The sequence below is a fragment of the Bos javanicus genome, chromosome 6 (assembly GCF_032452875.1).
Source record: "Bos javanicus breed banteng chromosome 6, ARS-OSU_banteng_1.0, whole genome shotgun sequence".
NCBI classification, from domain to species: Eukaryota; Metazoa; Chordata; class Mammalia; order Artiodactyla; family Bovidae; genus Bos; species Bos javanicus.
The window spans coordinates 31,468,546-31,482,980 of record NC_083873.1 but is presented as its reverse complement, the minus strand read 5'-3'; the positions used below and the strand labels follow the sequence as shown (position 1 = coordinate 31,482,980).

Sequence of the window (14,435 nt, the reverse complement as noted above, 5' to 3'; positions counted from 1 at the left end):
AACATGCTGATTACATAGGAATAATAATAATGAACAATTCTCTAGTCTTTATGTGCCAAGAACATTTCTAAATGTTTAACATATGTTAAGTCAGTTAATAGTCCCACCAGCCCTATGAGGAAGTAATTTTTATTCTTCCTATTTGAGAGGGATCAGAGCCCCAATGGCCACACCCAGCAATTATCAGAGCAGGTCCTTGAACACAGTCTGGTTCCAGAGTTCCTGATCTTAACTGCTATGCGATATTTTCTCTAAATATTATGTAATAGTAATTTTACACTGAGAATTATGAAAGAAGGGAAAACATATAACAATGGCAGAGCATCATTAAACCGTCTTCCCTGATGGCTCAGACGGTAAAGAATCTGCCTGCCACGCGGGAGACGCAATCTCTAGGTTGGGAAGATCCCTGGAGAAGGAAATGGCAACCCACTCCAGTATTCTTGTCTAGAGAATTTCATGGACAGAGAAGTCTGGCTGGATACAGTCCATGGGATCACAAAGAGTTGGTCACGACTGAACGGATAGAGATATAGATCATTAAACCAGTCAAATACCAGCTGATGACTGGAAGTGGTTATAATGCGGCCATAAACACTTTTGAACTATATTTTATATATATTTATATAAATATACAAATAAATTCCTGTATATATTTAATATCTATATTCCATGTTGATATTCTTAATTTATGGAAATCAGTTAACAAGTTTGTCTTGTTGTACATGTACATTGTTAAATAGTCCAGAAGGTTTTGTCTTCAGCAGTGGGCAGGGAGATATAAGCTGTGGAAACAGGTAATTTTTTTTTTCTGACTTTTCATTTTCTCCTGAAGGAAACTCAAGTGCTAAGGCTATTCCATGTAATCTAAAGAATGACTCTTACTTCATGGTAATGACCAAGCTGTAGGAATAAAATCTTAGGAGGAAGTAATCATCCCCCAGTGAGCAAGTCTAACAAATCGAACCTATTTTACAGGTGGAAATACCATAAAGAAAAGTATCATTGGAAGGATTACTGGCACACTGCATTTCTATGCATGTCAAAAAAAAATTCCAATTTAACTCTATAAAACATGTATCTGAGTCAACCTGCCATATGTATTTTTTTCTTACACTTTCTATCCCATTACAGAAATAATACCTACCGAATAATGCTGTGCATTTCTAAATGGCTAGCTTTCAGGCACTTTGCCCAGCTTTTGTTGTTCCCTCTTTTCCTTTGAAGGCTGAGAAAGCAAATGTAGTTTTGGGGAGTGCAAGGTCCCCAGTGCTGTGGATATTTCGTGTCCTGAAGCTGAAGCTATGGTGCTATAACCTGTCTGGGCTGGCTCCCTATGAATACAGTGTAATACATGTAGGGAATTGTTTGGTATTCAATTAAGAGCTCTCTTCACTCCTGTTATTAAAGCCTACAAACTAGTGAGTGTAAAATTGAAGTTGAACAGTTCAGCTCTTTTTGACATTGAAACACTGCCTGAAAAATAGTGATGTAAAGCCCAAGTCAAATGTCACCCTTTAAAGCCCATGGAAAAATGAAAAGTGGAAACACTGAGGGGAAAGAGGAAATGTCTGAAACCTGGTCATTTCCTAATGACACAGTACATGATGTTAGGAGCATGCTACTGTGCTCGTGCACATACATCAGCCAGTTTGTCGAACACAGATATTACATTGATTTGAACAGAAAGCTGTAAGGTTATTATTGCTAAAGCTTCAGTGAAGGAAATAATTAAAGCATTAAGCATTTTAAGATTTTAAAATGACTTTAGGCAATCACCAGAAAACACTATAGGAAATCTATATACTGTAATTGAAAGGAAATTGAATTGGTCTTTATTTTTTAATCCCTTCTAAATGTCCTCTAGACGGTCAGACCATGGAAGATAATGCATCTTGTTTTGCCATCAGCAGTGCGACTTTCTGTAAATCTCATGTGCTGCAGGGCCCACTTTTATTATTTTTACTTAGAAAATGCCCAGCCAAATAGATAGTATGAAATTTTGTGTGTATTATCTTTGTTAGTCTCTGGTCTCATTGTTTAAAACAAAAACAACACAACCAGACAAAAACAACCTCTGAAGCAAAGTTAAGCTAAAAACATTTCAAACAACGAACCGGAGAAGTTGTTAGTTAAGTCTGACACTTAAACCTCAGTGAAAATCTAGATTTTATCTAACAATTTTCCTGTCAATCTTGCTCTGCTGCAAGGGCTATGACCCACTGTAGAGACAAATTCAGTTTGGATCTATGCGAACCTAACCCATTTTTATGGCTATTATTGGAAGGAGTTTTTATAATCAAACAGAATAGCTTGAAGTGAATCTCAGGGAGATTCTTGGGTATGAACAGAAATTAAGGAATCTCAACCCTTGAGTAATCCTTCAAAAAGATGTATAAAATCAGCATTTTCATTATAATGGAGTAATATTGATATCTTCATCATTTGGTGGTTTTGAGAAATAAAGTTATCAATATATGCACAGCTCCTAGTAGCTCAGACAGTAAAGCGTCTGCCTACAATGCAGGAGACCCAAGTTTAGTCTCTGGGCTGGGAAGATCTCCTGGAGAAGGAAATGGCAACACACTCCAGTATTCTTGCCTGGAAAATCCCATGGATGGAGGAGCCTGATAGTCTACAGTCCATGGGGTCACAAAGAGTTGGACATGACTGAGCGATTTCACTTTACAGATGATTAGTACATACTATGCACTACGTGGGGCTTTCCTGGTGGCTCAGCAGTAAAGAATCCACCTGCAATGCAGGAGACTCAGGAGACCTGGGTTCCATCCCTGGATCAGGAAGATCCCCTAGAGAAGAAAATGGTAACCTGCTCCAGTATTCTTGCTGGGAAAATCCCATGGACAGAGGAGCCTGGCGGGCTAACAGTCCATAGGGTTGCAGAGAGTCAAACATGACTGAGTGACTGAGCATTCATGCATGTGCACTATGTATGTGTTATAATTATTTTTATAAAAATGATGATAATGGTGATAATTTGCCTTTTAAATTTTATTGCCAAAATATCAATTAAGAGTTTGGGATGGTCATGTACACACTGCTATATTTAAAATGGATAACCAACAAGGACCTACTGTATAGCACATGGAACTCTGCTTAATGCTATGTGGCAGCCTAAGGAAATGGCAACCCACTCCAGTATTCTTGCCTGAAAGATCCCATGAACAGAGATGCCTGGTGGGATACAGTCCATGGAGTTCCAAAGAGTTGCATACGACTGAATGACTAAGAACTCACACATATGAAAAGCCCCAGTACCATGGCTGACACATAGAAAGTATTACAAAAAATGTTTTTTAAAAAAGTTCTATTCAATGTAGAAATTAGTATTTCTTTATTATGACTGTGTTTATATGTGATATTCTTTATTTCTAGTTTTCCCGAGAGTCTGTATCCTGAATTTCTGTATGTCAAAATTCCATCTCTAGTTTTTGGTGACTACAGCTAACATTTAGCTAATATTAAGCATCAGAACAGGTGAATATGAAAGGATACCTGAGTTGAGTAAAAAAAGTTAAGTCTTAAAATCTAGACTGCTTTCATTAAGAACAGGAACAACTTTTCAACTTTCTAAGTGCTATAATCCATAGACATGTTAGAAGGATGGCAAAAAAGAAGAAAGAAAACAGAAAGGTGAAAGACCTTCATAAAGCAAAGGAGAAAATTATATGTTCTGTAGCATATATGAGAGAATCTGGCAAAACATTAAAAAAACTTCATATCAACTTATTGATCTGCCCACCATGCACACACTTGATATTAAAAATAAACCTCCAAGGAAGGGCTTTTATTGGCTCAGGTCAAACAACCAATTATTAACAATTGCTAAACCAGAGAGTCAGAGTCATGAAAAAAGTCGGGGGATGAAAAAGGGAAAGCAGTTGTCTAGGGATGAAAAAAGAAAGCAATTCTCCAAAAGGCAGGATGGGGTTAGTGGCCATGCATGGCCACTGGAAGAAATCAGTGTGAGTAAAAAAAACAAAAAAAAGTGAAAGAGAGAGGAGAGAGAGAAAAGAAACATTATATATATATATATATATATATATATATATATATATATATGTATATATATTTATATATATATCTGTTTTGTATATATATAAAACAGATAATGTTTAAGTCACTGCCAAGGTCAGAAGATAAGATATAGCCACCACCTCTACTTCCTCCAAATGCTATTTCATTATCAATATTTCAAACCCCCCATTACTAGAGTACTTTAGAATTTTTAAATCATTGACTGCATTTAGTTCTGTTTAAAGGAAGACATAATTAAGAAGAAGCTGGAAATTATATATTTTTAATTGTTTGTCCAGAGCATTATTGAAACAAACTGCTTATCAGGTTTTGTTGTTATTCCAATAGTAAATATTTTGACTAGTTAATACACCAAAATGCTGTGTTCAAGTTGGCACTAACAAATGTAATTTATTTAGGCAAACTGACAATAAGTTCATCAAACTTAAAAAATAACTCCAAGGGAGAAAAAAAAAACCCTGTGTTTACTTTGGCAGTTGAGATCTACTAGTCATGAATAAGATGACATTCTAAAAGCTATTCCTTTACTTAGAATTAGGTAATGTAATTGTAAAAGGTGGATAGAGCATTGGAAATTTAGCTTTTTACTTTGTTTTAGATCTTTTTCCACCAATATTATATGGTCTATGAAATTAAACTCTTCTTGAAGAAGTAATTAGAAAAAGTGCACATCAATGAAAATAATTGAGGATTGACTGGTTGACCTCAGAAGAGAACAAAAACTCAAAAGAAATTTCATAAGGTTTTAAATTTGGCAAGAGGACTGCAATATCTCTGATAATTAGACTTTCAACACATTTGGATTTGCTAATTGGATCTAAGTTCTAATTAGACTTTTATGTAACTAAAAATGACACATCATTGTATGAATTTAATGTGCTTTTACAGTTGAAACCAACAATTAGCAGCTTTTTCCACATTATTTTAATATGGAAAAATCTGGCTTTTTGCTTACATGTGACAACCCGTTCTCTTAAGATATATTATGTACATTTTAATTTTCTTAATTAAGCACCTTTTGAGGAGCTTAAAAAGAAGCACCTAAATTGTTTATTTGTGAGGAAGACTTGCCGGTATATTGATGACTTCAGAAGCTTCAAACAAAATGCAATCAGTTCAGTTCAGTCGCTCAGTCATGTCCGACTCTTTGTGACCCCATGAATCGCAGCACGCCAGGCCTCCCTGTCCATCACCATCTCCCGGAGTTCACTCAAACTCACATCCGTCGAGGCGGTGATGCCATCCAGCCATCTCATCCTCTGTCGTCCCCTTTTCCTCCTGCCCCCAATCCCTCCCAAAATGCAATACAAGGACATAATACAGTCTTTAACAGGAAGCAGCACGAATAACCAGGTGCCCCTATAAACCATTCAATTGATCAAAACAGTCTCTGAACATGACTAAAGTTCTGTTACATTTTTAAAGCCTGAAAATATGGAATAAGTTCCCAAATGGGAAGGCTCATTGGGGCTGGCATCAGAATTAATAGCATGGTATATCTTCCCAAGATGTGTGTTGCAACAATCTCTGCAGCTTCGCTTCTTGAGCAGTTATCTGCTAATTCAAATCACAGCATCTCTCTTTCCTCCTTATTTCTGAATTGAGAGTCATCCATTTTTATCCCGTTGGAATTTATAGGCAGTAGTTTTTAGACTGGTAGCCCTCAGATTTGGATGTTACAAGAGATAACAACTACATGAGAATGTAAAATTACACCAGTACTTTGGAGAGCAAAGAGCAGTAAATCATTGCAAGACTTTAAGGGAAAGACTGCTGCCAAAATCTCCCATGTAGATTGATAGCACTGACAAAAAAGGCAAATTACATTGTTTTATGTACTGTGGATATTTGAAAACAACAAAGCCTTATACATGTTTTATTTTCCTCAAATAAAAACTGTGACCCCTCTAACCACATTAAAAATCAGCTTTTTCCCCAATGAAAGCAATGTAAGATCTAATTAAAACCATTTAAACTAAGAAAATCTAACTTGTGCAGTAATTGATACATTAGAACAGGCATTATACTAGAATTATATGTGCTATTATTTTTCTAATTAGTGTATTACTGGGACTGAATTATTGGTGTATTTATAACTCCTCATTAAGTCATATGTCTTCAGTGAGTCCCCTAAAGCCCTCTGGATACTGTCATATACCATATGATATTTAAAAGCAGGAAATAGCATTTTTGATTGCTTCATTTGCTATTAAAAAGCAAAAACTGCACAGGACACTTTCTGTTATGTTATTCCAAGATTTATCATGCAGTTCTCTGAAAGGTCTATATATAGGTGATTGGACTGTTCCTCAGGCGGAAAAGTGACCAAGCTATTTTATCTTTCAGCTTGGGTGCTGGAATCCTGTCACAGGGCTGAATGGGTCCCTGACTGACAAGAAACTGGAGAATAACATGCGTGGAGTGGTTCTACGTGTGGTGACTGTTCTGGTAAGTCTGATCTCATCCTTGTGGTTTTGGCTTCCAGGAGGTTATTTTATCCTTCATTTCTTTATGTTTCATTAACTGATGTCACAATATTAAAAGAGCTTTTAAAAAATCCTAACTATGCATTGTATGGTACTTGTAATTATCATATTTTCCAGCCTTCGATTTATGTGTGTCAGAATCAGGCTTTTACATACTTTTCCTTTAATTATAGTGCTAATTTCATAACTTACTTAGACAGCTTAGACCAGATTTCTATCCTTCTATAGTTTTCTACACATGACAAGATGGAGTTCTCTCTCAGGCATCCTCTCACTGAAATCCGATGGTCTATGTAAATGAAGATAACCATGCCAAACAAGGGTGGATTTGATCAAATACAGTACATTCAGTAACACTGAAACGTTAGCTTTCCTGGGAAGGACCTACTTCAAAGTGAAGCTCATCGTATTGTTTAGTAGTTATTTATTGAGTATCAACTGTATTTAAGCTCATTACTAATCCCTGGGGACACTAATAATTAAAATGGACAGATCCGATTCTGTTGTTTTGAGTTTATCATCCAGTGATTCTGTGGCTATTACATGGGATTATACATGTGAAACATTTATTATAATTCCATTTGGTAGAAAAAACAATAAATGGTAACTGTTTATTCTATATATTATTATTTTCTCACATGATATATAAATAAAATGTTAATAGAAATAGTCTTCAGTAGCAAAATGCTCCAATTGGTGCTGTCTAAATAGCCATAGGGGATGCAGACATGCCTTCTCCCTGCCTATCTCAATGTGTTTAACCTCATGCTTCTTTATAATACATTTCAAAAGATAACCCGTAGTTATTAACTTCAGTTTTCTTCAAAAAAGCCCACTTGTTTTTAAATTTGAACAATTCTTTCTTATAGCCTAAAAAAATTACAGAATTAGTAAACATGAGAAGTGGTCTTTTTTGATGTGTGGATGCTAATTGAATATTTATCAGGATTTATAACAGCGATGACTGCCCTTTGCACATTGTCTAATACAAATTAAGCAGACTCAACATAATTTCATTGTCTATAAGAAGGATCTATGATACTCTCTATAAAAAGAAATTTAGATGATGAGTCTATCTTCCCTTTTGGTGCCTATAATTTATTTTTAGCTATGGTTTTAACAAGATTTTCATTGTTTGGCAAATAATTATATTATGAGTACTTGAAAACTTAATTGTGCAGGTGCTTCTGTACATACTCAGAAGTGTAGATATGCATTTTCACTGATGTGCTAGTATTTTTTTTTAAAAGGTATTTAAAGCATAATAAACTATAATAGTCTCTTCTCTAGTGATTAACATGGAAGCTCAAGTGAAAACCACAATAAAAGAAAATATATGTGCTTTGCTTTTGCCTTTGACATACATATTTTTAGGCAAGCTAGCCTCATTTACTCATTAAATATGTATCTAGTACTTACTGTATGATAGAGTTAGTTGGTAATGGGTATAAGATGAATGACACACATACTTATGTGCATATTTATGCCTCAAGTTACACATAGACTTTTGCTGGCAGGTGCATATGTAATGAAACAGCTGAGATTTATTTAATACTAACTATGTGCAGATACTCTACTGAGTTGTTTTCATGTATGATCTTATTCAGTCCTCATATTATTTCCAATAAATAAATAGTATTCTGATCCCAAGAATCTGGTTGAAGAAACTGAGACATACAGAGGTTGAAAAAAATGTGGATGATTATACAGATAGTAAGTAGCAGAGAGAATTGAGATTCAAATCCAAAAAGCCAGACTCTAGATTTCTTAACTTCTTCCTCCTTAACATTATATTTACTCCCTCTATTCCTACTGTGATAAGTGTGAGAATTGCAGTAGCTATAGGATTTTCTTCAGAGGTAGAAATGCTTAACTCTGAATAAGATGAAAGTGAGTTTTACTGGGAAAGCTTCATAGAGCCAATTATTTTCAATTCATTTCTAGGCCAAGAAAAATGATTGCTGTTTTGTGCGTGAAATGGTATTGCCTCACACAGTGTTAATACCTTCGTGCCCTATTCTCACCTTCGTGACGTGTAAATGATCCATTTTCTTCAAGCTTAGCCCTGCCCTGACCCTGAATGCGCTTAGTGAGAGGAGATATGGAAAGGCTGTTTCCCTAAAGTCTTCTGTGGTACAATATGAATTTATGAGTTGGGTGCCCAGTTGAGCAAAAGGTTGTTACACTTGTTAAACTTCCTCGGTATACAGCCATTGTACTTAATAATTTTTCAGGCTTTCTGGTTCTTCCTATAATTCCTATTTGAATGGAAAGCAGCCATGACTTTCTTATTTATTTCCTACAAGACCCTTTCCAGGTATAGCTCCTACTTATATGACCTTGCAAGCTTCTTCCACCCAACACTGAGAATCACTGAGAATCACTCTTCCCTAAGTCAATGCAGCGACTTTAAAATCATGATGTCAACTAAACCTGAAACTCAGAATTCTATATTGGACTTGATTTAGTCACCTAAACAATAACCCCTTGTATTCCAAGTATTTACCACTAGCCATTTCCAAAGAGAGAAAAAGGAGGAAGGGATCATGTGTAAAGGCCATGAGAGAAGGTATCTTAGCCTTTATTCCATTCTAACAAAAATCTAATCCCAGTTATACACACACACACACACACCACAGATTCTTTACTTCTTAGGAAAGTAATGTTATCAAAGACACACAGGTTAATAGAATTGATTTTTCTTGTTTAAATTTTGAAACTCCCAATCCCATCACTACTAAAGATACTTCATACACTTGAAGAAAATAATCTAATATTTATCTTAAACTAAATAAACTCCAGTACTCTTGACTGCAAAATCCCCTGGACGGAGGAGCCTGGCGGGCTGCAATCCATGGGGTCGCTAAGAGTCAGACACGACTTCACTTTCACTTTTCACTTTCATGCATTGGAAAAGGAAATGGCAACCCACTCCAGTGTTCTTGCCTGGAGAATCCCAGGGATGGGGGAACCTGGGGGGCTGCCGTCTATGGGGTCGCACAGAGTCGGACACAACTGAAGCGACTTAGCAGCAGCAGCATATTGTTTCTGATGCCAGGGGCAAGTGAATGGGACTCAAATGGTTAAGTAAAGAGAATTAAATGAAGGGATTATTAACAAATAATGTAAATAAAGTTGAATAAATCAACAAGGGTGTTGAAGTGTCAGGGCCTAGATGTGCAGCAACCCTAAAGACTGATGTGATGGGGGAGAGAGTCTAGCAAAGCTAGAGCCATGGAACAGAAACCGCATCTTAGAAGTGGTGGCCTTGGCTGTGGGAAGAGGTTGGAGGAGAAGCACTCAAATCACATACAGGCAGCGAAGAAATAGAGAGGCGGGTGCTCTAAAGTCATTCCTCCTATCTTTCCATCTACTTCCATCATTTCCAATTACAAATCCAACCAGAAGCACAGGGCAAGGGAGCCCAAGTAATGTTAGAAGACCAGGAAGGTCTTCTTCTTAGGTCACAGTGTGGGGCCATGAGGGACTCGATGGCAAACAAGGAAAAACCATCTTCAGTATCTGTTATTTGGTCTGACCTGTTAAGAACTTTATGTGTGTTAACTAATTTAATTCTTAAAAAAACTCTATAAGATATGTGCTAATTACATTTAAGGATGAAAACAGAGCTCAAAAGAATTAACTAAATTTCCATGTCCATAATAACTAACAAGAGCCAGAGATGAGTTTCAAGCCCAAACTTGAAGCCAAAGATCCTGATCCCAGTGGCTATGTCTTTAGCCTCTCTGACATTCTGTCTTTGGAATCAGAATAAATTCATGTTAGGTTTAATTTAAATGTAACTATTGAGATTACAGATGCTATTGAATTCATAATTTAAAAACATTTTTTAAAAATGGCATCGCATAAGGATAACTTTATTTTTAGCCATCACCAAAGCCATATAAGTTTCTTAGAAATGGAGGAAAAGAAAGAATGTGAATAAATCTCCCTCTGCCAAACTCTGTTTCCATATTTGGTCCACTGATCTCTACTGCTTACCAAGTGGACCAACTGTCTTAACATGAGGCATTTATTAGGATTATTTTTTCCTTTTCATTTCATAAGTTGTACAACTATGGATAGCCATAAGTGACCAATTATGCCATACAGTTTTTTCATGGTTATTCACAAAAGTTATTGGAAACATCACTGAGTTGTAAGTATCATCATAATAATTATGAATCCTTATGAAAATAAAATGGAAAGAAGTTGGTGACAAATGGAAGATTTAAGAAGCTATTCTGTAAGAAAAAGTACTAGATATCTGGAAAACATAAACTGGCCTTTAGAAGGAGATCACTCATTAATAACTCTAATTTTCTTGATTTAGTTTTCTTAAAACAGACATATGGCATCTCTAATGAAACATAAACTCACTCATAAATTTATTTGAGAAGTATCTGTTGAGGGTCCTCTTCTAGTTGCTTGGGGTACATGCAAAATAGATAAAGATATTGACTTTGGGGAGTTTCATTCTAGCAGGACATTGAAAGCTCTAAGAATATTTTTGAAAAAATGCAATGCCTTTTTTCTGCATTGAATATATAGCACAATACTATTTTGCCTAAAACTACCATAAACATAATTGTATAACTTTATGTAAATATGATTAGAAATTTGTGTTAGAGCTGTGGTGGTGCTTTTTCTGTATTTTATAAATTAAAAAACATAGTCTTTCATATTGTAATATCTTTGAATCAGGATGAGTCTTTCAGTTGATGTCTTCCTGCAATTAAAATTGGTAGCATTTTTTTGTCTTTATTAGTGGTAGGTGAAACAATTGTTCATTTTACAATTGAAAACATTTTAGGTTAAATAATAATGTGGACACTATCTTTACAAAATTAATTAAGTTAATGGATATTCCTGGAAATTTAAATTTAACAAAACTGGGCGTGAAGCCATGGTAAAGAGACAGACTAAATAAAGAATACCTCCTAAAGGAAAGAAATAACAGTAAGAAATGAAGCCAACTTTTAAAAATAGGAGAATAACAGCAGTGAAAAAAATTACTATCTGAACTAAAGCTGTCACTAGACCCATAGAAATATAAACATAGAAAATATACCAAAGCAGTTTATATTAACACAAAACCACACAAAGCAAAGTCCAAACTCTGTTGAAACATGTAAATTTTCCCAAGCAATCACCATGAGGAGGGTGTAGCAGGTAACTACCTACTGAACTATCATATTAAGAGAATTTTCCTTTGCCTAAAATATTTTGTTATAAGTCTAACATCTTGGGAATTATTTTAAGCAGGCCTTATTTGCCTCTAAAAATGGAAATGTTATCTGAGATCAGAAAAAGGTAAAAGAGTATTGCATGGTACACCCTAAACTATTAGGTTTGACTCAATAACTATCACTGAGCATTTATTGTAAGCTAAGCACTGTGCTAATCCCAGGGAGGCAAAGAAGAAAAAAAAAAAAAATATATATATATATATATATATATATATATATATATATATACAGTTCCTGCTCTTGAGGAGTTCCACAGGAACCATTTTATCAGCATTAGTAAGTTCTCTATCAGAAAATAGGATCTGTTTGTGAAGGCATTAAATGCATTTAGCAGGAGCCTGGGAAAGAATGATGAGAGAGGGAGGCAGGGAGGGTGCACACAACGAATGTCACAGTGTTTATGACCGAATCTCAACGGTGACATCAAGGACCAGCTTTGTGGAGTTATGGAACAATTCGAGTGTTCATTTACTATGTTCTGTCACTCAGAACTCTTTGTAACTCTGTATTTTGTAAAAATTTCATTAGTGTTAGACTAATGAAATTAGACTACATACCAGTAAAACACAAGTTGTTTTCATGTACATTGTCAGGTATATAGAAGCAGGTCAATAAATATTTGTTGAATGAACAAATTAAGATATTCTGATAGCCTGTGGGTGTGTATGTGGAGTTGGGAGGGAAAGGAAAGAGGGAAGGAAGGAAGGAAAAAGGGAAAAAGAAAAGAAATTAAGAACTCTATATGTAATTACAAAAATAGGAACTGGAATGGACACAAGACTATGCCTGAATAAGTAGTCTTAGGATTCCTCATTCTTTAATTTTTACTTACTAAGACTAAATTTCCAAAAGAAATGCCAAAGGATTATGTCATTGTTAAATCTTTTGACATAGTTGTTACTGGGAAATGACATACATGCTTTTAAGTTAAAGAAGTAAAAAGTTTTAATTCAAAACATCAAGAATCATTCATTCACATTATTAAATAGCAAGTTTACGTTCCATGAGAAGTTACAAATCACAGAATCATTTCATATTATCTTGGTCGTAGAGGCACTCAGTGCTTGGCTTTTGTTCCACAATATTTTTGCTATCATGTGAAATAATACTTCATATCTAATGTACCCATGAATTATGTCAGTGTAAGGATGAAGGCTTCCCTGGTGGCTCAGAGGTTAAAGCGTCTGCCTCCAATGCAGGAGACCCCAGTTCGATCCCTGGGTCGGGAATATCCCTTGGGGAAGGAAATGGCAACCCACTCCAGTATTCTTGCCTGGAGAATCCTGTAAACAGAGGAGCCTGGTAGGCTACAGTCCACAGGGTCGCAAAGAGTTGGACACGACTGAGCAACTTCACTTTCTTAAGGATGAATCAGTGTACTTAGCTTCTTCTCAATGTACCTTTTAGCAAAATAGTAAATAATATGCAATATGATTTCCTGTTGGAGTAATATTTCATTGTTTTTCCTCCACCTATTCTTCTCTTCCCAACACACTCATACTAACAGCCATTGGGCATATCCTGCAGAGTACTAGGTTTATAGTCAAAAGATATCCATTCAAGTTCTACCTCTTCTATTTAATAAATCATTGAATTTATGGAAGTCAGGAAGCTATTCTGAACCTCAATTTTTCTGTCTGTAAAAAAGGAACAAAAAACTGGCCACACAGGTTTTTTATGAGTGTAAATACCTTAAACTATCTGAAAGCAGTTAGTAAAGTGCCGAGTGTTTCTAAATATAAGATGCTGTTATCTCTGCAGTGGAACAATAATGTGTAAATTAACTACAGAAAAGGAAAAAAATGAGCATGAGTGATCGTGAAGCCATAATTAATCAGTGTCATCAATCTTTAGATTTTGATGGGAAATTATTTAAAGGACCCTAAGTTAGACAAGGAAAACATAAACTACAGAATCATGACTTTTAATCCCATTTATTGTTACTTTCCTTTGAAAATCTGCTAATGAGAAAAACCACAACTCTCCTCCTAGTGAAGATGGTGCTGCGTAGAGACAAGATTACACAAATATCTGATATTTTAAAAATCCAAATAATAAACTATACAAATTTCTGAAAGTCTGGTATGTCAAGTGTATTGTCTCAGGAATCATGTTTGGTTTTAGGCTAGCTTTAAATAGCTTCTGTATATGAATATAAAACTAAGAAAACACACTAAGAACAGCCCTGAAATGTCCTTTTGCTTAGTTTTTTGCCGAGGACATTGTCCAAGGTTTTTCTACTTGCAGACCTTCAGCGTTTTGAACCCCCGCCGAGGTTTAAGCTTTCCTGAGTCTCAGCCTTTGTCTTTCCTCAGTCTCAACCTGAACCTAGAGGCAAATTTAGGAGCAGGAAGAGTGAACTTGACAAAAGGCTCTCCTGGGTGGGCCTTCAGGCACAGATAAGGGAAGGAAGTTTGATGGCCATCTCTTAGTGGGCCCACAGCAGTGTCTGAAGAGGGCTCCTTTGAGTGTTAATAAAGTTTGGTTCAAAGCTCCAGGCAAAAATGACAACTCTGGCTGAGGACATGTCCTGTGGATACTGTCTTAAATAAATTAAGCTAAAACTCTCAATAAAACTTGGTAAGCGCCATGTAATAACTACTACACTGAAAGTACAATCAGCACGGTGGTTAAGAACACT

The 14,435-nt window shown here is 35.7% G+C and overlaps 1 protein-coding gene across 1 annotated transcript in view; it reads left to right on the top strand.

The window, feature by feature from the left end:
- The window catches only part of GRID2 (glutamate ionotropic receptor delta type subunit 2), a 1,602,175-nt gene that overhangs the window by 1,203,416 nt on the left and 384,324 nt on the right, over window positions 1–14,435 (top strand). The window contains exon 9 of the mRNA XM_061419669.1: window positions 6,406–6,507. Within this exon, the coding sequence (XP_061275653.1) occupies window positions 6,406–6,507 (102 nt within the window). The remainder of the gene's footprint in view (window positions 1–6,405; window positions 6,508–14,435) is intronic.